The following is a 27,526-nucleotide window of genomic DNA, read 5'->3' as shown; positions in this document are numbered from 1 at the left end:
CTCTATTTTTTAAATAGAGATACATTATATACTGTTGCTAATGATGTGAGCTTTTTGCCTCTTTCCGATTGAGCAGCACGGATTAGAAGGAGGACAAGCGCTAACCACAAAGCGAAGATACAAAACGGGGGCCTCCGTAAACAACATGGGCCTTTTCCCCCTTTCAAAGCGCCGACTTGTACGCTTGTTTATCATGCGAGACCAAGAAACGTTGCCAGGTCCCGTCCCGTCCCGGCTGGGTCCGGCCCGCGCCCGTGTCTGGCGAATGACCCGGGCTGCCTCTTTTATGCGTATCTATAAAAGGGCGGTTGAGAGAGCAGCTCCCATAGGAGGGCTCGACCCGGCGTTGACACCCGGTTGCCATGGAGACTAATTCTACGTTGGGCTGGGGATGGGGAAGGGGAGGAGGGGGGGAGGGCAGAAGCATTGTCACTGGTGTATCTAATGATGTTTGCAGCACAATGCACTCATCTCCGCGCGGAGTGGGATGTGTCCTCACTAGGGTTAATCACATGCCTCTGACCGAGGACACCAGAACAGAACTGGATACTTTTTTCTTTTTTTTTTTTTCCCCAAACACTTGATGATACAGGACAGTACTATATAATTTAGAATGTGAGCATCTGTCTTGCGCAACAGGTCCTTTTTTAGGGAAATTAAAAGTTAAAGGTAGCATTTTTACGTGAATTTTGGACGGTAATGACGGAAAATGAGAAATGCATGTTGCATTACTTTTAAATATTGACTTTTATGCTTTAAGACTGAATGTACAGTCGGTAACGTTCATACGGAATGTTTATTTATGGTTATGGAAGTTGACGAGTTGAATAAATGGTCAGTTTTCAAATAATGTTATTCAATCATAACATTTTAACAGCGTTAAATCATTCATCAATCAAATAAAAAACAACAACCCAGTTATAGGTCAAAAAAGGAACGGCCCAATATTGGGTCAGTTTTATGCAACCCATTTTTTGAAATAGTTTTTGGGGGGAAATCATGCAGGAAATTGGGTGAAATCGATCCAAATCATTTTCAGCCATCAGTCATTTTTTGACCTATAATTGGATCATTTTTGTGCCAACCTTCTGGCTTGTCTTATAATTACTCTTTTTTTGAGCTTGTCTTGTACAAACCCAATATTTTTTTTCGTTTGTTTTGTGTAAATGAATACAGAAAGTTGTGTCAACCAAGACCCAGAATTTTGTCAGCCCTTTTTTGACCCACAATTGATCTATTTACAGCCACATTTTTTAGATTGTCTTGTCAGAAAACTACCCATTTTATTCGATTATTGTGAGAAAATTACACAAAAACTCGGGTCAGCAATGAGTTATTTTTGATGTAATTTTCTGGCTTGTTTTATGTTAAAGAACCCCATTTTTGAGGTTATCTTGTATAAAATAAACTCTTCTTTTAGGTTGTTCTGTGCAAAATAATACTGAAAGTTGTGTCAAATTTAGCCAAATATATGGTCTGCCATTTTTACACCCATATTTGGGTTAATTTTGATCCAGTTTATTGACTAAAGTTTTCACGTTGTTGAGACTAGATTGCTAAAATTTTAAACAACGGATTCTTTTGTTCTCCCCTTCAAATGCTACAGTCCAACTGAATCCTCTATTGACAACAATATTCCACAGTCCAAGCACTTAAAAAAAAACGAGGGATGTATCACTTCCCCTTCAGGGAGCCCCAGGGACCAATACACCTGGCTTAGCAGCTTAACAGCATTTCCCTCAAACACCCGGGCCAAAGGGTGACCCGGCAACAAAACTTGAGACGGTTGATGGAGCGAAGGGGCTTCGTCCTCTTCTGACTGACCACTCCGTGAGCTCACTATTTATTTTCATAGGTGTTTAGCGGGCTTTACGCAAAGTCCAAAGACAAGGCCAAAGTGGTATCTGCCCATCGGACCGCTTCCTGTTTTCATTGCGAGGCCAACCTTGGTCTTTACAGGGGTGACGGAGGGCCAGCGGGGTCTAGCGGCGGGGTGAAGGGGAAGGAAAGCCGGGGGGCTAATTGTGGATTTTAGAGCGACACTATTGCCTTTATTCGGCTCTCAATGTCTACTAGAACAGGATTCTCAAATAGAAACGGGTGTGCCGTGTTAAAATTGGCAAACCATAACCCGAATGTACTTAGCTGGAGGCGGAACAATCGACAACTAATCAGCTATCAAATTAAGTGACATCTGTTCTGATTCTTGACTTTGAAGACGTTGAAATTGAAAATGTCCAAATCATCGAAATTTTAGCCTCTCAATGGGAAATAATCAGTGAATATCTTTTGTGTTGATTCAAAGGTTTTCAAATTTCTGCTATCACTTTTGAATATGACTTTTTTTTTTGTTGCTTATATTCTGACTGATGCTACAGACCAAATCCTGAACAAACATAATTAAAAAGTGATGGAACTTTAAAAATATTTCATTGGACAAAACAATCAACGTTATTAAAGTAACTAACGTAAGTGATAGCCTAGTCCTTGTGATTCTCATGTCTCATGAGTGTTTTTGGGAGAATATTTCACTGATTCGAACTCAAACATCATCCTAAAATTAGTTTTTAATCTTCAGCTTTTGACTTCACAAGAACTGGAATTTTCGCGGTGTTTTGTGGTCATAACTATTTTTTTTTTTTTGTCATTATCGAGGGATAGGAGGGTGTTGGTATCAAAATTATAAGTGGACTTATTTCAAGATGGCGGTACTCGCAATAACAGCAGATAATATTTAGCGTCGGCCGAGTTTTGGATGTTTTCTTGTAGTTTTATGATCACGAACTAAAAAAACTTGCAATTGAATGAAATTTACAGAAAAATGCATCAACGTTACAACTGGTATCCTGTTAGTGCCTGTACTGGTATTGGTCTGTGCTATATCCCTGTTTATTATTTTTCAATTGTTTTAGTTGTTGCGTGAGTAATCACTGCTCCATGCAACACACCTGGTATGTAATTGTGGTTTAAAAAGAGAAATCACTGCACATTCTTTATTTTTTTCCAATTTACAAGAACAAGAGCGATAGTGTGGTCTATTTGCGGCAAAAATTAAGCATCTGTAGTTAAATTTTAAAAATAAATACAATCGTGACTAATATAGTCACTAATAGAGGGGGGGGATGATTGTCTTATCAACTTTGCATTGGGGGGCGCAGTCATACATTTCCCCCTCTAACGCTGAAGTTTACCTTCCTGATAACATAATCTCCCCGTAGTATTGAAAAGCTTATACCAACAGTCTGGGATTTCCCTTCCTCTAATGTGGCTGGAAGACATCCAGAACCTCATGGGGACGGACAGGAGGGAGGCAAGTGGGGTATTAAAGAGCGGGAGGGAGTCGAGTGATGCTGCCACCCCGCTAACAGCGACTGAGCTGCCAGCGCAGCCCTTTGCCAACTCCGCATACGGGAGTGGGGGCATTTAAGGTTGCCAACTTCCGTGCTCCGCCAGGGACCAACATATGGGCTTCAGGTTATGACGCGACAGCTTCTCTTTCAGATGGAGGGCTGACAGTAGCGGGGTAATTGAATATGTGACCACCAAGCGGCACGGTTTAGTTGAGCTTGGAACAGTAAATCCCGAACCTGGCTTGAGTTTCCACCATGTGGTGGGCAAGTAAAACGGCTATAACTGCGTAAGTGAAATGAGTGAGATCAGAGCGCTGGCAAAGATGACATAGAAAACAGGTACTACTATGGTGAATAGACATTGTGAATCTTGTGACTAGGTTAGCAATGGTATTGAAATAAATGAACTACATTCAAAGCGGAATGAGCAAAAACAGGAAGCAAAATTGAAAGGGCGTTCAAGCTGTTAATCTGGCGCTACAGGGCTCAGAAAAGATGGACAAACAGACTTAGAGACAATTTATTCCCCAAGGCTAATAACGCCCTGAATAAATAAACATTGTGAGTGATGGTGCACACAAATCAGAGAAAGGAACAATCAGTTGCAACAATTATACCGTAAACTTGAGAAGGGGAAGGAGGTTTCTCGGATCTCCGAAGGGTAAAGCCGCGAGACCTAACTCTGCTCTCTTTCTACTACATAGCACAACACGATTCCAATTCAATTCACATCACTCAATTTTATTCTTTGATTTCCTGTTTTACGTCAGGTCTCGCTCCGCCGTACGCGTCACTCAAACGCATCAACTAAGAACACGTCCATTCAAAACAGAAAACAAATGTGGATAAATGAAAACACCATACATACTCGACAACATTTTACAACACAAAAGCAACACTAGCCTAAATTTATCTCTAAGGCGACAGAGAACGTTAAATTAATTTGCAAAACATGTCGACTTTGTTAGGTTTGACTTTATACTATAAGCCTAATATACGGGTCTTTCTTTAACCCTTGTGTGGGATTTTGTCCAAATTTTTGATCTTTACATCAAATGTATTTCACATCCAAAGTGAAACTATTGAAACACGAGACTTGGGAGCTGAAATTTCACCCAAAGCTCAACATGACACAACCACGAAGCTATCACACTACCAGGAGTGTTCCAGCCCTTGGCTAAAACATTGTGAGAATGACGTGAATGAGAATACGTCATCGCGCTAATCTGGGAACTGGTAACAAAACATTTTTGTTTTTTTGAAGTCACTTTTGGCCAGAAACATGAAGTCAAATCAGCATTTCGCGGGCCGCACAAAACGATGCGGCGTGCCGGATCTGGCCCCCGGGTCTTGAGTTTGACACCTGTACTCCGGACAATTAAACAGCGCCCCGCCCCTAATTCAAGGGTAGTTGTCACCCCAGATGTAAGAATTCCAAAAAAGCAATGACAGAAACACACCCACAAAAAAGCATAACAGTAATAAAAGACAAATATGATTCATCTAGGAAGGGAGCACCGAGGGCAAGTTTGTCATACTGCCTCCAAAAGCCAACATTTGTGGGAGGAAGGGTTTGGTTCGCCAGCAAAAGGAGGGGGTTTACACGTTCGGTCCTTTTGGAGCTTTTGAGTCCGACGCTACAATGGCTGGATGTTGAGAACATATGTAGAGAGACCCCCGTGGCTCATGGAAGACCAGGCGGCTCCCTTTCACTCCTCAGTCCTCACTTCATGAATGTGATGGTGACAGAATGCCACTATGGGCCATTCAGGGGCCAAAGTCCCCCAGAATCCAAACCCAAATGCATGCGGCAAGCACAAATACATTTGCTTAACAAATTAAAAGAAAGGCGAGCAGGCGGGAGGGATGCCGGTGTGTATGCATGAGTGTGTGTGCGTGTGGGAGAGTTTATGTGTGGGAGAATGTGATGTGAGAGAAGGGGGATAATTCAATTAGTCCTCTTCCTCAGCGAAGAAATAAAGGCAGGTTAAAAGGGAGGGATTATTATTTGTACAAGACGGGCCCGCTCTTTACACAAAGGAAACAAATAAAGATTGGAGAGAAAATCTACAAGCTCGGAGAAAAAAAAAAAAAGAAAAGAGGAGTGCCAGGTCGGGTGCTTGAAAACACTGAATGAAGCAGCGCACTAAAAACTGTCCATTGAGTGCATCCCTTCTCTTTTTGAAACTATTCTAAAGACTCCAGAAAGCTCCGACGCTAATTTGGAACGGCACTTATTTGCATGAGGTCTTATTCTCATTAAGACACTCAAAAATAAATCAGATTTTTTTTAATTTGTTTAATTTTCCTTAAGATCTTTACTTAAATAACATTCTGAATTATGGATATACAGGATTAAACTAGTTTTGAATGTATAACTTTTCAGGAAATGCGACCTAATACTGGGCTGAGTACTGTTAGCACGCAAGCTAGCTGGTTGCTAGCACTTTTAGTCACGGTGGAGTCAGCCCATTAAAAACTCCATGGGATGTTTTTTTTGGTTCGTTGGTTGTTAAAGTGAATGTATTTGCATGGTTTTCACCGATATACTGAATTAAACTAGTTTTGAATGTATAACTTTTCAGGAAATGCGACCTAATATTGGGCTGAGTACTGTTAGCACGCAAGCTAGCTGGTAGCTAGCACTTTTAGTCACGGTGGAGCCAGCCCATTAAAAACTCCATGGGATGTTTTTTTGGTTCGTTGATTGTTAAAGTGAATATATTTCCATGTTTTTTTTTTTTTAGTTATTATTTTTGTTTTTACAATAGCTTCTTTACGGAAAATAAACTGATTTCACAATCTTTACACTTGTATTTCATGTATTTTTCTTTTTTCTTCCACATTATTATTACAAATATGACCCTAAAAAAGGAAATTATTTTTAAAGGTAAAGGGATACTAAACTTATTTCTACTAAAATATTTGATGATAAAAGGATTTGAACAACACATTTTTCCACATTCTGTTGACTGAAAGGGCATCGCACAAGACTCAGGTAAGGACCAATCACAGCTCAGCTTGTGAGCATCGCGTGACTAAACAGCTGAGCAGTGATTGGTTGTTACAAAAGCATTGAGTATATGTGATGTCATTTACTCCACAGCAGCTGAAAAATTATTTTGTTATTTCACAAATTTTAAACAAAATGCAAAATATTCTTCACTTGACTTTAGAAAAGGCCTAAAAATATTGTAAAGTGTAAATATTATAAAGTGACTTTTTGATTCGAGCTCTTTTCCTTTCTTTCTTTTAAGCATCAAACTGCATGTTAACACCTTTTAGCCTGACAGTTCCCCGAACAATTTATTTGTACTCTTCGGAAGAAACGCCCTCAACCTGATGGTCACAGTTCGGTGTAGCCAGGGAAGCGGGTGAGCTGTGAACAGCTGATGAAGTCATTTTGATAATGATGAGAATAATAAGCAATAAGCGGGCCTGCTTGCCTGCGAGGCTTCGGAGGGCTTTGCAGTTGCAGCTTCACTGCTCCTGAATAGATAAAAGTGATTAAAGCACTCCTGATTATCCCCTGACCAATATGTAATGGATTTACAGCCCTTTCAATTAGGCCATATTTGCTGGTCACTCATTATGTTTCGGTGGAGGGGATTGCGGGGGTTTAGGGTGGGCCCCCCTTCGGTGGAAGACGGGGATGAAGTTGACTGGCTTTTCCCGCCGCATCCAGCTTGCGTGTCGCATGCTGCTGCTGAAATGTGAGCCGTGTGGCAAAATCAATAAGACCTGATGTTCTGATAATGTACTGACATCAGCCAGGGTAGAAAAAAGGGAGGTCGGGGCGAGGGGGGGGGGTCATGGAGTCGATCCCCTCGGTGCTTACAAATAGACTGACACGCGGCGGTGCCACATTTCAACAAGTAACATCAGAAAATAGAATAACAGAGGATACAGTGAATGATCAAAGTGTGTGTGTGTGTGTGTCATTGCTCCAAAAACAAAAATGCATTAAAAATCAGTGACAATATGAAATATTGCCCTACCAAAAGGCACTAATCTCAATTATTTCACTTCAAAACAATTTGGGGGGAAAATAATACATGTGTTGATGCCGTGAAGAAAAAAAACGATGCTTTTTGATAGACACAGCATAAAAAGCAGGAGCAGAAGAAAAAGCGTCAGCAAGCCTTCTTAAAACTTCACTAAGGTAAAATAGAAACAGTCTGTTGTGTTGAAAGTAAGAAACATATTACCGTATTATTTGTTTCAACAAATTTGTAACAGGGTCCATTTATGGTCCCGAAGGGGTGAAACGTTCACCAAATGTTCAAGAGTAAGTGAACCAAAGTATGAAATATGCTCATTTAGCCACTATATTTACACTAGGAGTAGTAGTATGGTAAAGAAGTACTGAATTTGTTACTCAAAGAGTTTTTTTTTTTTTTTTGCTAACTTAAAAAAAATAGGCCCAGTTTTTCATGTGATTACTTGATACAAGTATTTTTCCCCGATATTGGCTAACTTAGTTTTACATTGTAAAAAGAATTGAGTTAAAAATAACCCAATTATCACCAACCCAATATGTGGGTCATTTTGAATCAACTTTCTGGATTGTTTTATAGAAAGAAACTCCGTTTTTTTTTTTTTAGAGGTTGTACTCAACAAATTGACCCAGTTTTGAGATGGTTTTGTGCAAAACAATAAAAAAAATAATAATTAGGGTCAAACTGACCCAAATATTGGGTTGGTCCTTTTTGACCCATAACTGGGCTATTTTTAAGCCAACTTGTATGGCTTATGATAAATCATATTTATTTTTAGGTTGTCTTGCACAAAATGAGACATTTTTGAGGTTATTTTGATTATTTTTTGCAAAAGGGTCAAAATATTGGGTCATTTCTCTTGTTCCATAATTAGGTCATTTATGACCCACTGGGTTACGTTTAAACCAACTGTTATTAGCGCGATTATCAAATTGCTAGCTCTTCACGCTAATCAGTACCCGAGCTGCAGCTTTCACTTTCAAAAAGGGTGTAAAATATTAGAATATTTCTGTTTGTTAGGCGTCGGTCATGATAATTGTCTTTTTATATATAACTATATATAACTATAAATACTGTAGCTAAAGTGGTGGCACTTTGACCCTTGAAAAGATCATGTTGGAACAATGCTGAAAATGTTCTCGAAAGGCTCATGAATTCCTAGCAGCATCCAAACACAGAAGATTCCCCAGGAAGTTACGATTTCCCGTTGCCGCCCGGCGGTCACTGAGCATCCCAACATTGGTTTAACCGTCCTACGTTGGTCCGTCCCATCGTTGCAGGGTAAACAGTCCAAAGTGATTAGATTGACCCGGTCACTGTGTTCCTCTGTGACAGGTGGCTGACAGGTGACCCCCACCTCCCCCCACCCTCATGGTGACAACTGTGTGACAGCTGCATCTGCACTCAAAATTATAATAACAACCCCCCCCTCCCAAAAAAATAAAAAAATAAAGGACTCACCGTGAGATGCTGGAAGAGCCACGCCCTCATGATGTTGGTGGCCACTTTGGGGAAAATGCCGCGTTTCTTCTGCCTCTTTTTGTCCTTGTCGGGGTCGTCGTCGTCCCCTGTGCCCGGCGATGCCACGCTGTTGTCTAAACCATCTCCTGGGCGGAAAATAAAGCCTGCGTGAGACATAAAATGCCGCACGGGCATACCAGAGCGCGTCTCGTGAAGGATGGATCAACTGACAAATACCACAGCTGATAACCTAAAAGTAATGTTAAGCAACACGGTGAATTTTTCCACTGTTATGAATTGAAGATATGAAGGCTGGGTGGAGGGGGGGGGGGGGGGGGGGGGGGATTTAGATGGCCTTAGACAAAGGCCCAGTGCTGAGTGATGGGTTTACATTGAGACCTCGCGCTGTTGTTCTATACCCCAGAGCATGTGCAAGAGGATGGGGAGTTAAGAACTGCAGTGTTAGGGTTGGACACCAGATCTACAAGAGGGGAGGGGCAAAACAACCATACAGCACGAGTCATTAAGTCAATTACATTTGCAGGCTTGACAAAATGCATTGCGGGGCCGACGCGACTAAATCTGGGCCTGCGTTTTTAACTCATTCAATCCCGAAGAGATATTTTTACGAGTCCAGGCATTCAAAACTAGGATTTTTTTTTTTTTTAGAACTAAATAATTGACTACTTTAGGTAATTAAGTACTACATCTATTAGGTACTTTAGTATCTCAAGATCTTTAGTACTTTAATTCTTGGAGTAATTTATTCAGCATTTTGAACCTAAAGTAACGATTACCGTATTTTCCGCACTATAAGGCGCACCGGATTATAAGGCGCACACTCAATTAATGACATATTTAAAAGCCTTTTCCATTTATAACGTGTACTGGATTATAAGGCGCACACTCAATTAATGACATATTTCAAAACTTTTTCCATATATAAGGCGCACCGCATTATAAGGCGCAACAGTAGAAGCAGTCAAACTTGATTAGTAGATTACAAACCAGCTGACAACTACATTCACTCCCAAAATGAATAAACAAATGTCCTATGTTTTATTGTATTAGTATATCCGTGACAGTTTATCTTTAAACAGCAAGGTATAACATGTAGTGCAACATTTATATCAAGGAACTTTTCCTCCATTGCAATCACAATATAATAATACTGAAAGTGATAACAATAATAACTCAAATAATAACTCTAAACTCTCAATAGCATAATAACTCAAAGTCAATATGACCAACATTGTTCAACTGTAAACACACAAAAGAAACTTTATCAGTTCATTCTTCATCTACAAATCCCAACCTCATAATTGATCTACATATGAGGCGCACCGGATTATAAGGCTCACCCTCAACTTTTTATAAAAATTAAGTCTATTAGGTGTGCCTTATAATGCGGGAAATACGGTACTTTTTCTGACTGGCACTGCATGTGCACATAGGCACTCGATTAAGTTGATGTGAAGCAGTGCACAGTGATGTGGAAGGTTTAAAAAAAATTGCTCACAGTACTGGGGGAGCCATTTTGAGCTCCATGCATATTTGAAGTGTACGCTAGATGTGATTTGCTGTGATGTGTCGCATATAATGGACTTGTTTGTCCCCGCCCCCTCGTGATTAGCATGACAGGCTAGCGCAAGCGTGCATTAAAGTCTGTGTGACTCCGAGAAGGAAAACACGATTTTGCCTTTAAAACAAAAAGTTTCCATCTCTGCACCCCCTTTTTTTTTCTTCTACTTTCTCCTTCCTCACATTAATTGTGCATTAGCAAAAAATGATTTACTTTTAACAGCGGTGGTTATTTTTTCTTGCCCCCGGGCACAGATGCCTTGAAAGCCTTCCTTGAGGGCATCTAAATTATGTATCTGAAAAACTCCTCCACCAAGGCAACGAAGGACCCGGACATTCTCTAAATTCGAAACGGGCACGTCGGAGCGTCTTTGGAGCGGCGTCAATCACCGGCACCTATATGTGCGCTAATTTTGCATAAATATGTGAACTAATAACCTTAAAAAAAAAAAAAAAGACAGGACAGGCTCCCGGTGTAATCAAAATGCAAAATATATGAAGAATACAAGGACAGGAGCATCGGGATCCAAATTCTAACGACCCCCTCCTTTCCGTCCTTTCTGGCCTTGTTTTCCTTCCACATCATTAGTGCTTAGCCACACCAGAAAAGGGGGGAAACGGAGAAGTGCCGACTTAGCACTCGGCGTGTGAAGTCAAAGAAGCAACAGCCCCTCTGAGGGACATATGGGGTGTTGTCGTTGTACAACGGACATTCATTAGCCGGCCCAGCGCCGTAAATCCCGCGCTAAGTACGAATCCTTGTTCAGGAAAGCCTAAAACAATAAACTCCGCTCCAGTCCGACTGTGAGGGGAGGGGGGGGGGGCTTCCTGAGAAACGCGACTCCACACGGAAGTCAACAACACGACGCTGTGAATTTTAAACACCCTGCCCCTTGAATAATGTCGCAACACACTTTTGTTTGTTTGCTTTTTGTGAGTGTGTGTTTTTTTTTTTTTTTGGTCGTTTTTTCCAAGTAAATCCCTTTCCCGCTGTGAGCGGTCAAGGCCTCACGCGGCGGAACCCACACGTTGGCCAAAAAGGCTGGCAGATTAATTTTATTGACGTTTCCATTTTCACTGCAACGCGATAGCCTCCGCCTGCTAAAGCGCCGCCATCGCCCACGGCGACCCGGGTGTATTTACCTAGTGACCTGTCACTTCATTACCCAGCATGCTCATTGCCTCCCACCTGAAACCAGACGCCAAAGCTTTCAACTGCTCCTCGAGCGGGTAATGTGCACGAACCAGACGTGTGGCATTCTCTGATCTCCACATATATATATATATATATATATATATATATATATATATATATATATATATATATATATATATATATATATATATATTTGTAAAGTTGTGATACCACTAGTCCTTTTGAGATATCCTTACAAAATTTGACGTAAAAAAAAAGTGCTTAAAATTTTCCAAAATAGTGCCGGACAATTGGAAAAATAATGTATTTTCTTTTTTATTTATTCAAGGTCCTCTTTTCATTTGATTTTTTTTTAACAAATATGATGGATACATTAATCTGTATTACAATGTACAGTAGCAATCAAAAATTCGGAAACCTTCAAAATCAGTTGGGTTAAACATATTAAAAGGGCAAGAAATTCGTGAAAATGCACAGCTGTGAACTAAACTAATTGCAGCCACAGCTTTTCATATTGTGCAGTGATTTAAGTGATACTTGGGGATGCGCCAAAAAGAAAATGTTTGGCCAAACCAAACAATTAAAATGTAGAAAAGCGTGACACATTGCCTCGCAGCAGTGAATTGTTTTCATTGTGTTTCTGTTTTTAACTGAAAATGCGGATTTTGACATTTTTGTCCAAAAAATTGCAATGGATATTTTTTTTTTGTATTTCAGGCAATTTGATCCACTTTTTTCAGTTTTAGACTAACCTAAAACCTGTATAAACTCTGTCAAAAGTACTTAACAGATGTCGAAAGTTGATTCATATCGTAAAAACCGTATTTAGAGTTGGTACGGCGAGCGGCGAAAGTTTTTTTCTTTGCTGTGGGCGGGGCTTTGAAAAACAGTCCAAAAGCACTGTACTCGTGTAACAACTAGGTGACTTTTTTAAGATAACACCTTTAAATGTCATTTTTCATCAACCTTGTTCAGGACCCCTAATTTACATCAATTTGCAGCAGGACGCTTGCAAAGAAACGGTCAAGTTTGCGGGCATGCCGACGATACCCTGTGGGATACAGCCGGGTCTTCGACGTCCATGTGTTTATTCGAACAAAAAACCCGAGGCGATGGCCAGAAGGTGCGAGGGAAGAAAAGGTGGAAAAGACAAAGAGCGAGAGGGTGCAGAAGAATAAAGAAGAGGCAACTTGCAGAGCCTCATTACATCTAAAGGAGATCTGGTGCTTTGCATCCACCCCCACCTCCTTTCTTAGGAGCCGGAGAAGGAACGCTGCAGGGCAAATTGTCCCAAACGCTAATGGCTTCTGACTGTTCCCTGGCAACTCTGCCATTCTAACCTGTGTGGATGTGCACGCTGGGAAAAAAAAAAAAATGTCGGCAGAGGAGGGAAGGGAGTGTGTAGGGCAAGAGTAGGGGGAAGCGTCCCATCATCTGGCCATGTGACACAGATGGGGGTTGGCTATTAGGAGGCAGCCAAAAGGCCTCGGGGAGCTGAGATGCTGGAGTGTAGCCTCGGGCGCTTTTGGAAAAACAGCACCCTCGGAGATGGGGAGGGAAAAGCCCCACTCGCTTCCCCGCTCTACTTCTTCTTTCTTAAACACGCCAGTGATGGCGTGACTGGCCTCTGGTTAAAAGTTGCCGCATAAGTAGGGGTGTCAACGTAAGAGATTGTTATTTTTCTAATCAAATTGATCTGTTTTTTTTTAATCAATATTTTTTTGCTTTCTGGATGCTGATTTTTTTTTCACGTGGGTTCTTGCGCTTGAGTTTAGCCTACCACATAAATGCAAAGCACCCAGCTGCGACTGCCACCACAGCTAACAATGCTACATAAACGTAGCAAACCATAGCACAACACTTAACCAAAATCCACAACTTGTTTATAGTGAATTTCAGTGCATGGCAAATTCAGAAAAAAATTGTATTATACAACATAGGAATTCTTTTCATTGTATGGGGAAGTAAGAAAGAAAGAAAGGCTTCAATGCATGGATTTCTTTCACACTGGGGGGTATTTTTACACATGCAGGTTTTGTCGTAGAGGAGTTTTAATATATTATACATAAATATATATTTATATATTTTTTCCTTACAATTTAGGTGAAACCTATTTTTAGATATAATAATAATAATAATTTAATATCTTGATAGCGCCATACATCATTTTACACAGGTTGTCAAAATAACACAACAGCGACGGCACAACGGGCAAACAAACAAATCCAAGAGCTCACTGCGCTCATATAGCGTACATCCCCTCTCAACTCGTCACCAGTGGGCGCTTATTAAAAATGCATTCACATATATCTTCAGTGTGAGTAAATTGGTCTCAGGGCTGAGCTCATTAACGGGTCGGTGGAGAAGGACTGTAAATACGCTGCAACTCTTGCTTATCTGATGTATTAGAGCATGGGGGGGGGATGGGGGGGGGGGTCACTTTTTGCCACTTGTGCAAAACTTAGATATCTTGATTTATCAAATTGTTCATTTTTAAAATGGCAAATTAATCGAATTTATTTGATTGACTGCAGTTTTTTTCCACATGTATGGGTGTTACTTGAGTTCTATTTTTTTGTATCAAAAACTGGTCAATACAAAGTAAGACTTGCTAACTTTCATGAAGTAACGCTGATGCTTGCCAATTTTGGGTTCTAGGATAGGATTTTACCTAACCGTCAAAATTCCAACGTATGAAACTGGACATTGAAGCCCACATTTCTGAAAAGCCAAAATTGACTACATCTTCACTGCAACTGACCAGATCACATCCTCAAATGCTAAATATACACCAAAGAGGTTATTCAAATGCCGATTTTTTTATTTATGGATAAGCTATGTGTGTCGTATGATGTTATTAGGTCAAAGTTGGTAATCCACTGGCACAAGCGAGCCTTTGGTGCGTTTTGCGAGTGGCGAGTCTTTACACGGGCTTTGAATGCAACGCGAGGCCCCCGGTGTTTGTTTCAGGCTGATGAAGCAAGATTGTTGAGGCTTATGGAAGGCGTGCTTAAAATGACTTTTTGCCGATGGGGGTGGGGGTGGGGGGGGGGCGCCTCCTTATGCGCGGATGCAAACCGGTCGGGCACGTTTCGTGAGGTGAGTAGCCGGGCAAGCTGTATATGTTATATAGGAGCGCTCTTTTTTGGGGGGGCTCGGCAGAGTGATGGGGCCCCTCCCTTCCACCAACATCCTATTACACCACCTCTAGCCCCGAAGGCTCGGCCACGGAGAATGAGTTGAAAAGAAGAGAGGGATTTAGGAACCTTCTTTTTCCACTAACATAAGAAGCATTTAGCACATTCAATCCCCCCCCCAGTCACAAATGGCAGCGCAATAGGAGAAGCGGTAGGGGCTCCCGCTTTTGTTCGTCTGGTTACCCCCTTTTATTTACTCTGGATTTACCAAGGGGTCTTTGCCGCTTTTGGAACCGCATGCTGGAGATGCACACCTAAACACGCATACACAAACATGTTCGCACTGAAGGAATGGCTGGACTAGATTACATCACCTACGATGATGAATGAGCATTATAAGGTGTAAGTCATGTGACCGGATGCTTCCGTATATCAAATCGTAAAATTTACGTACAGGGGAAGTCAACCCGAAAATATTTTTCTACAATAATATGTGAGTCCACTAGGATATAGTTGACTCTCTCCAATGAGTTTGAAGATGTAGACCAAAAACAAATGTCCGCTACAGTGGACACAAATGAATAAATCGAGACTCAAGAGATATTTCGATCTTTTGAATGGTCCGATCTCAAATGCTAAACACGGAATCGCATTACTAGCGTAACCTCTAAACTCGTCACACTGTGACATACAAGTACAGCGGACCCCCGAGTTACGGCGTCCCTAGCTTACGTTTTTTTTTTCACGTTACGAAGTGGAATACAAATTTTTTCCTCTCCTTGTTACGGCATTTTTCCTGCTTTACTGTATCAACTAGAATGACTAAATTCAAACTTGGCGATCAGTATGCGTGTTAGTCAGTGTGCATATGACTCGGCGAGTTGCACCATGCTCATATGTCACCACATGCGTCACTAAGATGCTGGTCTGCTATTGGTCGGCGTCAGTAAGATGCTGGTTTCCTATTGTTCGGCGTCATGGTGGTTTTGATGTTTTTAACTGTGGTTTTGCATGTATTAGCTTATTAGCATAGGTTGCCCGCCATACGATGATTTTGCCTTACGATCCAACTTCAAATCATTTTTGTAAGGCGGGGGTCCATTCTATTGGCACATTCCTCATTTTTAGTTTTCATAATGGCGATGGTTACATTTCTTTCAGAGACAGCCTCTGAAGCACAGCTTCTCAAGTATAGTTTGCAAAAGAGAAAACCTTTTGTGCACTTGCCGCACTGACGATATATAAGATTATTTATTACATTTGTATAAGTATACATAAAACTAGCTTTTTAACATTCAGAACTGAAAAAAAGCAACATTAATAAACGTTCAACAACATTAAACTTTTTTTCACAGTGTTTATACTGTACAGGTTACAGGTTAGTCTAAAACTGAAAAAAAAAAATACCCAAGTGCATCATGTGTGAAATAATTTCAAAATAAATATGCCAATTCTTATTTTATTGCAATCACACCTCTCGTGGCAAAAACAAAACATTTTCCACTGGGTCATCTGTGCCCCTATAGCACGATGCCCCCCTTCGAAGAACTCATTCAAATCCATACAGTAAATAACGGCCCCTAAAATAGTTTGATTCATTTTTTTTCCCCGGCATGGCAGCAGCCGGGGGAGTTGTGGTGAGTTTTCCCACTGATTATTTCCTGATCTGTGCTTAAACAAGCGGCAAGGCCCTCGCACCGGACCATAAAACAACAGCTTAGTAAACAGCCAGCATGCTGACAAATTGGTAGCGCTCGGGCCGGAGTCATTAACGGCCCTAAAACCTGTCAGAGCAATTACAACAAACTCTCTCCTTCGGCGAGGCTCCCTGCCAAACTCAGATGTCGCTACCCCCTTTCCCTCCTTTCTACCACCGGGACAGCGGCTAAAGGTGAAAGAGGCAAAGCTCCCGCCCCCCCCTCCCCACTTTTGCCCTCCTCCTCCAGCGATCATGAGACAAACACTTCAAACGCAGCTGTACGCGCATCCTGGCCGCCACGACTCAACGGCTCGGCTTGCATGAGAGGTAATGCGCGGTTGTCTTCCCCAAAAACACATCATTAAGTGTTCCCTTAATGAAGTGGAATAAGAGCGTCTAATTAGATGGGTTTTACGTGTGAGGAGCCGGGGCAGTCAGGCAGTAAGGAGGAAGGCGAGGGCGGGGAGGTGGGGGGGAGTTGCTCAACAACTACTGCACCTCCCTCCCCTGCCCCGCCCCCTCTCTAAGCCCCCTAACCCTGCCATCGGGCACATATCTCTCTGTCATCTCTGGAATGCCGCAGATAAGTATCGCCTCTCCGCCGATATGAGGCCTCTCGCCGTGACCCCGCCGCGCGCATCCCCGCCCAAAAATTCGGAAACCGGAAGGCGGAGCTTTGAGGAGATAATTAGGTGAGGTATAGTTGTTTTAAGGTAATCACGAATTTCGTACTTTAAGACGCAACGTTTTTCTCGTGATTTGAGCCCTGCGTCTTATAGTCCAGTGTGGCTTATCTGGCGTGTTTTTATTTTTTTACGAGCCACCAGGAGGCATTCCATCGGCAGAGCAAATGCGTGTATGGGTTCAAGGTGTCAATTTTTCAAACAACTTTGAAATAGAACAGAGAAGATGTGAACAAAAGTATAAGCCCAAAAAGAGTTTTCAAAATAAAGTATTAAAAACAAAAAATGGAAGAGTAGAGTAAGATCTTGTATAAAATGTCGCAGAATGTCAGCAAAGGTTGTGGCTGTTTTTGAACTCATCAAGTTTCGTTCAAGGCTGCAATTGTTCTTAGGGCGTTTTAAAGACATTTTGAAACCGTTGTAATTGTTTTTGTGAACATATTCAAGATTTTCTTTCGCCATGAAAAAAATCAAAGCCTCTGACCAATTGAGGGATGAACATCGGCGAGTGTCGGCGGAGCTAGCGGCTGTTTAGAGCTCGTTTCCTTCGAAATCGCAAGATGTACTTGAGACATTCCGAAAATGTCCTAATTTTTTCGTGAACATGTTTGGGATTTGTTTGCGCCACAAAAAACAAGTGTTGATGAAGGTAGCAGCTCTTTGGAGCTTGTTAGGTTTCCTTCAAAGCTGCAATTGACATTCTTAGGACATTTTGAAATAGTCCTAATTGTTCTTTGTGAACATGTTTAGGTTTTATTTGAGTTACGAAAAACATTTAAAGCCCATTCAGGCATGAATATTGGCAAGTGTCAAAAGAAATAAACCAAAAACAAATGTCCACTAGAGTGGACACGTCAATAGACAAAGTCACAGCAGATTTAGTTCAGTTTAAAAAAATAGGAATTCTGATCAAGAAAATGACAAAAAAATCCATGGTAAGAAAACGTAAAAATAACATCTTTAACATCGATCTAAAGCGATGCAAAAAAGTGTCCTCAAATATTCTTAACTTCTGTGTCCAATGAGCAGAATAACGCACAGATGTATAGTCTTTTTTTTTTTACCCCCCTTGCACAAGCGCCACAGGAAATGAAGATGCGTAAAAAGCAAAAGGAAGCCGGCACTTGCAGATGTCAGGAGCCAATTTGCATGGATGGCAAAAGGGCTAAATTGCAGGGGTGGCTGAGTTGTGATGCCCATGACTGCCCCTCACTCACACGGCAAGGCTGAGGAGCTAATGAAGGGGCTTTGTGTAAGCGGCAGACGTTTGAAACTCCTGAGCAACTCTTTTCTGACGCTCCTTTGCCGGCGCAAAGAACAATTTGGATCACAAAACTGTGAAAAATTCAACCTACTCACGCCACTGTTTGTTTGAATTTTACAATAGGCAAGAAAAAGGGCGTCCAGATGAGCACACTTGGGCATTAAATATTAAACTATATGGATTCCCCAGAGCAAGTGTTGGCTATGTTGAAAAAAAAAACCAACAACAACGATCGTTAGCTTTAAAAAGGGCTGGGCGATATGGCCCCCAAAATAAAATGTTTCATAAGTCATTCTGGACAGTTCCAATTTTAATGGAACAAATAAATCCATAAATCATGTGGAAAATATTCAGAAAAAACATTAATACTGATTTCAAATCCGTTCCCATGTAAACATTACATTCATAGCCATTTATTTTGCCATTTAAGCAGTAAAAAGTTCATATTTTGTCTATAAATGACAAAATCATTATAATCGTTGACAATCTATGTCTTTAAAAATGTTTTTCAACTTCCTGTCGTTTGAAAATGGCATCACCTGTCCCCAAGGCTTGGTCTTGGTCATGTGACCTTTATAAGCTAAACCGCGATTGAATGGTCAATACCTGAGCCTTCAGTGCAAGTGATGTCAGTTTCAGTCAACATCAAGTTATAACAAAATGTTTTTTTGAAGGTATTAATTGCATGTGAAAAATAATTTCATGATCAAATTAACTCATTCAATCCCAAAGACGTAATTTTATGTTTTTAGCAGTCCGAACAATCAAACTCAGTTACTTTTTTTTTTTTTTTTTTTTCAAATAGTCATAACGGTTTTGTGTTACAACAATATATATATTTTCAAATAAAAAACGCATCCATGTTAAATTTTCATCCTCAATGACCATGTAAACCCCAACCAACAAACCAACCTAGTTTCATTTTTTTTTCCGCACCTGATGGACAGATTTTCACATAAACTTGTGCTAAGATCAAAACAAATGAAAAGGTTTATAAATCAACAAGTCAACCATCAGATCCCAGCTTCTCTGCAGTCTGCTCATCAACCAAACGCCATCAACTTTTTTTTTTCTTCCTTCTCTCTCCTTTGTTTTTTTTTTTTTGTCTTCCCATGAATGTCCTGGAGGCAAAGGAACAAAGCGAGCAGAACTGATTACTGCGCTGTTGCCCTGCACCGCCAGTCTAAACTCTGTTTGGCTTCCTAATGAGCTCACTAAAAAGCCAATTCATCACCCATAACCCCCTTGCAACCTGCCTAGAATCCCCCCCCCCTCTTTACGGACTTGAGCGTGCGGGTCAAGCGCTAGCAGGGCTGGTTAGCATAACCAAATGTGCTAGCCATGTACTAAAAATGTCTTTTCAATGTTAGATGAACACACTAGCTTGGTCTTTAGACCGCCCTCTTTTTTTTTTTTTTTTTTTATCACGCCAACGGTGTCCCGGCCCGGCCAGGAGGAATGTCCAGTTTGACGGCTACATCAGCGGGAATCCTGCTTCCTCATCAGCGCTAACGCCACGGAATTCAACTTTAATAAGCCGCTGTCTCGTTGACCGGATAGATAGGAATTCCCTGAGAAAAAGACGCTCACATTGCTGGCGTTCATCAAGTCCACCTTGGAAAAGTTCAAAGTTCCTGCTGGTGTAGAAAGGGGACCGATAAATTCTATTCGATTGCAGGTTTTCTCATAACTTTTCTTCCTCCAAAAAATAGCAATTTTATTTATTGTATATTAAAAAAAAAAAATCAACTTGATCTAGAGAACATAGGTTTTCATTTATGACCATATCTATTGCAAGTGTAACGTAGTTAAAATTTGATCAAAAAAGGTAATTTTATTTATTTATTTATTTTTTTACAAAACATTTATTAAAGAAAGGAACTTAAGAAAAAAAAATCAATCTTGATTATTCATTATCGAATAATCCTTCAGCACCATTAAATTAAAATATCCAAATGCTCTGATAGCCTAAACATTGCACATTTTTTTTTAGCACTTCATGTTTTTTTTTAATTAAAAGCAGATGTTTGAAAATGTCTTATTTTGATTACACGTAAAAGATAATCAATCTGTTTTCACAAAAAACATTAAAAAAAATAATTAAGAGGCAGAAATCACAGAATTTGAACAATTTTCTGTTGAATGATAGTTGTAAATTATCACTTGATGGTTTAATATTTTATCAATGAATTTGATCAAATTTTACAAATTATAAATTAAAGGAAAAAATTATAAATAAAAAAAAACACTGATACTCAGAGCTGAATGCTCAGTAGAAAAAAAAAAAAACCTATCCAGTAAACCAACATTTCCAAGTACATTTATTTCATAATATTAATTAGTGTTATCTTTTTTCAAATGCATCTTTTCTACAAATTACGATGCATTCATTTTACATATGAATTCTCACGAGAGCGTGCGGGAAACGGTAAACAACTAGAAAAGCTCGGGAACGAAGCTGAAGAGGGAGGAAAATATCTTGATTAGGTGTAGACTAAGAGCCGGGACTTAGTTGGTTGCAAGTTGTGTGTACGTGTGTGTAAAGTGTGTGTGTGTGTGTACACACAGGAGTTGGACAGCGGAGGCTGGCTGTAAACTCCCACAGTTCCTCATTACACAGAGTTGAAATGATCCTCTTGACACCTGAGCTGTAACCAAGAGATTACCGAATTGATGAATCCTCGCTTTAAAATGCGGCTGTTTTATTCTGCTTTAGTAATTAATTCTTTTTCCGATATGGTATTGATTAAGTGTAGCCCCTGATAAAGTTCAAACCCAGCCGCATCCCTGCGGGGGTTTTGGCTCGGGCCCGCGCCGGAGAGTCAATGAAAACTTCCTTCTTCCCCCTCCGCCTGCATTGCTCTGTCAGTGCAGTTTAGCCTCATAAATTAGTTTGATATATCAGCACTGAGAGGAGTTCATACATGTTCTGTATGCGCTCCTGCTGTTTGGATGTCACCACAACAAATACTTAAATCTGTACAATAAATCGCAACAAAAATTAACTGACTCCAGTTCAACCTCATAAATTAGTCTGAGCCATCAGCAAAGGAGTTCATGCATGCTATGTATGCTCTCCTGCTCTTATTTGGATTTCAAAACAACTAACTAACACTTAAGTCCATCATAAACTTTTACATGAATCATAACTCTCTGTGCATTTGAGCCTCTTAATGTAAATGCGTGAGGAGGAGTTCATACAGACTTTGTATACATCCTGGTTTGAATTGTATTGTGTCACAAGCCTAACAATGTAAAGTCTGAGAAAAGAGGGGATCATACATGCTTTGTATATTCTCTTGCTGTGTAGATTTTCATTACAACAATTAAGTTAGTACTATCAACTGTTAGAAAAATCAAAACTCTCAAAACAGCCTCATGAATTAGTCGGACCCAGTTGCATCGAGAGGAGTTCATACACACTTTGTATTCTCTCCTGCTGTTAATACCTACTTTGTCATGGGCCAAACAAACGTGCAGGTTAGTAACACAAATTATGACATAAAACATAACTTGGTTGAGCCTCATTAACATCTAGTCTGATAAGAGAGCATGGACAAGGAGTTCATACAGTACATCCTCTCTAGACTCTGTTGTTGGCACTCGATTCTAGCACGGTTAAAATTGAAATGCTCTACTCTACAGCCTAACAAAAAACATTGCTAAGTTGCCAGTTTACCTTATCTTGAAAAAAACCTTATTAAGCAGCACCGACAGGAGTTCATACGAGCTCCGTATGCTCTTCTGAGATTCGAAGTACTCAATCAAAACTAATAAACATGCAATACTGTACTGCAAAATCAATCCACAAACTTGTCAGTTCACTTTAACGCCAGGAGTTCATACATGTGGAAAGGAGTTCATACATGCTCTGTATATGCCTGTTGCTGTTTATAATGCCTCACAACTAACAAACAGGTTTGTACTGGAAAATCTTGCATGAAGCATAACAATGACAAGTGTGACACATACAGTAGAAAGATCATTCCACCCTCTTCACCAGCCCCGCTTGCTCTCATTTCCGGCAGAAACGGGTGGGGGGTGGAGGGGTGGGGTGGGGACACGGAGCGGGAACGAGCATCTCCTTTCACAAAACTACTCTTTCATTCTTTTCATCGTCGCATTTCTCCATACAGCCGAGCGGGGCTCTCTGTCTGTCTCTCCCGGGAAGCAACTAGCGTAGAAATCAGTCGGCTTTACGAGAGCGTCGAGCCGCGCGCGTCTTGTCGAGACCCCTCACCTACCAACGTCTTTACAAGTCAATAACCTGGGCCGGGTGTCCTCCATTGGGTCTTGGCACACATTCGCCCTTCTCTGAAGGAAACGTACCCATTTGTGTTATCTTCGTCTAGCCTCAAAATACGCTCTACTGTAAAACCCAGCAAGCCATTTACAGCCCCATTCCACAGCCGCATTGGAAATTGCTTTGGTGCAAAAATAATGGAGAAGAATGTATTACTGATACTGGGAAATACATACTGAAGATTTCATAGAGATAAGTATGGGTCAGGACCAACATTTTGAGACATCAAGACCAAGACCAAGACTTGAGGTTTGACCAAAACTGAGTTTCTGAGACCAAGTCAAGAACTTAACTGAGGCAATGTGGGACGAGAACTAAAGCAGTGTTTGTACGTAAAAAAATAGTTGAACTCAAGCTACGACCAGGAAAGAGGCAATGTGTAGCCAAGTTAAGGGAGACTGGACAATACAGGATGAGGAATGGTCACAGCTAGATGACAGCCTAACTCGTCACCTATCACAGTATTTGTACCAGAGACCAAATCTATCAATCACAAGAATTTAAACAGTTGAGATCAAGTCAAGTAAAAGACCAATGTGTAACTAAGATCAAGGACACCAAAGTCAACACCAAGACTTTGAACAGTTGAGAAAATCGAGGCCAAGACCAAAATAACATGAGCACTAATCAAGACCAAGCTCAAGGGAGGTTGAGATCAAAACCTTAGGAGTTAAGACTAAGACCATATCAATGCAAGCAGAACTCAATATCTATGTGCGACCAAGTTTAGTCTTAGATAAAAAGAAAGCGGAGACCAAGACTTGGATAACTTCAGAGAAATGTCGAGTCGTACCGTTAACTGTTACTTTGAAATACAGTCCAGTATCTTCAGTAACTACCAGTAACTCTTCTGTAACTATGGAATATCCTGCGGGCTCAGGTTAACAAACCAGCGTTCTCTGTCTCATCTAAATGAGACTTCAAGCACTTGTTACTGTACTAGCTTGCCGGTAGGAATGGACCTGACTCCAAATAAGCTTCTCATCACAAAGCGTCAAAAGTTCCAGAAGCGAGAGAAGCCTCTCTCATGCCATTAATTAGCATCTTTGGCTTTTTGAAGCTCTCCATCCCTCATCTTCTCTTGCCTCCCCTTTTCAGAGGGGTTATTGACGTTTCAATTCTCCCCTCACATGCACCCTCAGCCCGCTGATACCCTCGAGCCTGCTCTCTGAGACGCCTGGCTGGCTGGCTGCCTGGCTAGGCAGGGGGGGATCAGCAACTCTGCTAGCTGTTAGCCAGCAGCTAACAGCAACTCCCCCTGTGAGAACCAAATCAAAGAAGGAGGCCCTTAAAATCCTGTAATAAGGGTACTCGAAAAGAACAATAAGCATATGCTATTCACCAGAGGAAAGGAGCGAGAATAAGAGTGGGAGTACAATAAGGAAGTGAGGGCACGAGAATTGTGAGATAAACAAGAAAATAATAAAATAATGACGGGAGGGAGAGGGGGCATAGGGCCACGGCTAGTAGTGAAGATGGAAAGACCCATCGCAGCATCAACAATCACAACAACAAGGGGGCCTTTGGAGCCCTGCGCAACAATGGACACACAATGGCAGGTGCTTTGAATAGCTGAAGGGATCTCCCCTCGTGCACTCTCAGGGCTTCATTTTGAAGCGGGCTTCCTTTGGACTCAAAGGATGAAAATGATCTCATGGTCGGCGCTAAAAGGAGGAAGGGCGCAACAGCAGTTTCTTAATCGATTAGTATGTTAGAACTATTAATGTGTATAAGACCCTATCCCACTGACGACAAACTTTGGAGCCTATCGGCAACGGTAGCGGTTTTGTTGGTCTCGTCAGACCAAACCTCTGACCTCCATGGAATGAGATTTTGTTTTAATATCTGGAGAGGTACATCAGGATGTAACAGCTATGATACTGTATATCAAGTATGCTAGCTACAATATATGGAGCAGTGGTTAGCAGGTCCACCTCACAGTTCAGGGACCAGAGTCCAAATCCAGCTTGCTCTGGCCTTGCTGTGTGGAGTTTGCATGTTCACCCTGAGCCCGCATGGGTTCTGTCTGGGCAATCCGGCTTCCTTGAACACTCTAAAAACATGCACGGCAGGTGAATTGGACTCTCTTAATGGTCCTTTGGTGTGATTGGTTGCGTGAATGGTTTTTCGTCTCTGTGCGCCCCACGATTGGCTGCCAACCAGTTCAAGGCGTACCCTGCCTACTGCCCGAGGATAAGCGGCTCTAGAAACTGGATGGATAGTTTCAATTGATTATCATTTTTAAAGCACTCATTTTTATTTTATTTCATTAATAAAATTATCAGACAAATCTTTCCTCACAAGTTTTGGTTGATGAGTGATGTCGCTGGCAAACTTTGGCTACAACAGCACATTTGAGACACTATATAGTATTTGTAAAGTGATCAGTAAGAACGGCAACCATCAGCACTAAAGCATGCAGTCATTTACATGTATTTTAAAATTAATCCGAATTTTCTCGCTAGCTATGAGGCACGCGAGTGCTGCTAGCTAGTGCCCAATTTATGGAACAAGCGCTGGTAACAGGCATCGTACAATACAATGCCTAGCTCTTAATATTTTGCTGACCTCATTTCGCTACACAAGCATGCCAAAATATGATTTCACTTCTAGTTAAAAACCTGTCAGCACCCAACAATAAACACATCATTCAACTGCTGCCTCAATTATGTTCTGCCTAGACTGTGCAGGTGTACCTAATGTTATGGCCGGCAAGCAGTTGTTTAGCGTCCCATAGGCCATGATGTATGTGAAGGCACTTTACACCCCCTTCACCACTACCACCACCTTAAGAGCATTCTTTAGGAGGTCACAAGGCCAGGCTTCACAGATGTCTCCTGCAGACACTCACTTGTCTAAACATTGCATCCCCGGGAGTAAGCATTCATACTAAACAATGCAGCATTACCCACCCCCTCACCCACACCCCCATTTCTCCTCCTCCTCTGGAAAAAGTTAAACGTTTTCCTTTTTCTCTCTCTCTTTTTTCTCATTGTTTTAAGGCTGAATGCGACTATAGAGCGAGTTCCCTCGACTCTTTGATAATGAAAAGAACGCACGCGCTTATCAGCAGATAAGTGGTGTTTTCTGGTCGGGAAAAAAAAAATGCTCGCCGTCTCCTAACGTTTCCTGCGATTGTTCGAGCGAGGGGCCTGAGTCATCCTCGGCTTGTTTGCGAAAGATGGGAATGATGCTTTTTCTCGCGTTGCCAAGAAAGAATGGTGGGGAGGAATGAAAACATGTAGTAGTAAGATGAGGTGGAAGTAAGTCACATATGCGCAAGTCATTGGTAAGGAAAAAGACTTAAGCTTCAGTTTTCAAGTCATTACAACATTGGCCGTCCTTGCTTTATTTAGCTGGAATATTCACATTTTTAATGAATCTTTCATATTGTCCACGCCGCAGGGGTGTCAAACTCTTTTTATCGTGGGCCACATTGTAGTTATAGTTTCTGTCAGAGGGCCGGAAATTTTTTTAAGGGCGTTTGTCACACACTTACCTAGTTTTCAAATCAAAAGACAAATCGGGAACAAAAAATGGTTGTTTTTGATAACATTTTGCAAGTTTTGTATTTTAGCTAGGAACGGGTTAGGGTTAAGGGTTAGGGTTAAAAGTCAAATCAGAAATTCGCGGGCCAAGTTAAATGATATTTCGGGCCGGATCTGGCCCCCGGGCCTTGAGTTTGACACCCGTGTTGTAGAATCTAAGGCAGGGGTGTCTAACTCATTTTACCGTGGGCCACTTTGTATTTATAGTTTTTGTCACAGGGCCAAAATAACTGTAAAGTCAAATATATTTTGGAGTTTGTCGCACACTTAGTTTAGAAATCAGAGATCAGCAAACTGAGGGTCCACTGTACTTTCCACTGCGCTGTACGGTTTTTGCCGATTTCATTAAAAAATATATCAAAGAAGTAAAAAAAAAAAAAAACATACCGGAAGTTTCCCACGTTTGAGGGCGGCACACAAAACGCTATTTTCTTTCCAAAACAAAACAAATGACAGACTATTTCACATCTTCAGATGCAAACAGGTAAGACTTTTCAGATTAAATAGTTCATCTCTGTATACGTTTTAGTCAAGCATGTCTCAAGTCCTAACTGAATATGACATGACCCCACCCCAAAGATCAAAGAAAGAATTTCATGATGCAAAAAGTCAATATTTGAAGAGAAATCATGGCGAACAGGATTTCTGGGTCTCCATTAAAGAGAAATTTGCTCTTATTTTTTGTTTCTTTCTTTGGGTGGGTGGAGCATGACTCACGAGAGAAGCGATTGCGGTGTTTAACACTAGCCTTAGAACATGGAAAAGTGTGTAATTGGCACGGAGCATGCTATCCTCTGCATATCTTCCTCCTTTTCATCTTGCCTTCTTCTGAGCGCACTCCCTCAAATATCCCCTCTCTCTTATTTTGCAAATTGATAACCCTTTAAATGAATGACTGTAAATGCATAATGAAGGCTTTTCTCAGCTTCAACCCCTGCAGCTAAGCTGGGATGGAGCGTTTATTTCATTTAGAAGACATTTTCCCCCCATTTTTTTTTTTTTTTGGTAGCGCATTTAGCCCCGGCTTTCCTTTGCGAGCGTTCACAGCTTGGGGCGTGTAAAGGAGAAATTATCCTTGCTGACTAACAAGGCTAACGACTCCTCTGGGGTGATCAAAAATCATGAGACGCCTGCCTCTAATAAACATTCGGGGCTCATGGCGCTACCTGCTGATAGACTTCTTAGCCCCCAATAACCATGGAACGCTCCAAGAAAAGCGATCAGGTGCGGAGGCAGCGGGGATCCTATTGTACCTCGAAAAAACCTGACTTGTAAGAGTCATCAAATGGGCTGCTTGAGAGCAACTAGAAAATGAGCTTATCCTGCACTCTCAAAAGCTTTGCATA

The 27,526-nt window shown here is 41.2% G+C and overlaps 1 protein-coding gene across 8 annotated transcripts in view; it reads right to left on the bottom strand.

Annotated features, from left to right (window-relative positions):
* meis2a (Meis homeobox 2a) overlaps window positions 1–27,526 on the bottom strand; it is a 119,285-nt gene that overhangs the window by 60,023 nt on the left and 31,736 nt on the right. For 4 of the 8 annotated variants that reach the window (XM_088432801.1, XM_088432802.1, XM_088432796.1 and 1 more), the window contains exon 8: window positions 8,810–8,955. In XM_088432801.1, coding sequence (XP_088288927.1) covers window positions 8,810–8,955 — 146 coding nt within the window. Of the gene's footprint in view, window positions 1–8,809; window positions 8,974–27,526 lie in introns of all 8 variants that reach the window. The other 4 variants (XM_088432800.1, XM_088432795.1, XM_088432797.1 and 1 more) reach the window with 2 other exon arrangements.

Source organism: Hippichthys cyanospilos, chromosome 14 (assembly GCF_059441005.1).
Source record: "Hippichthys cyanospilos isolate Australia breed blue-spotted pipefish chromosome 14, RoL_Hcya_1.0, whole genome shotgun sequence".
Taxonomy (NCBI): domain Eukaryota; kingdom Metazoa; phylum Chordata; class Actinopteri; order Syngnathiformes; family Syngnathidae; genus Hippichthys; species Hippichthys cyanospilos.
The sequence above is the reverse complement of the archived record's forward strand: the minus strand, read 5'-3'. Positions and strand labels throughout refer to the sequence as shown.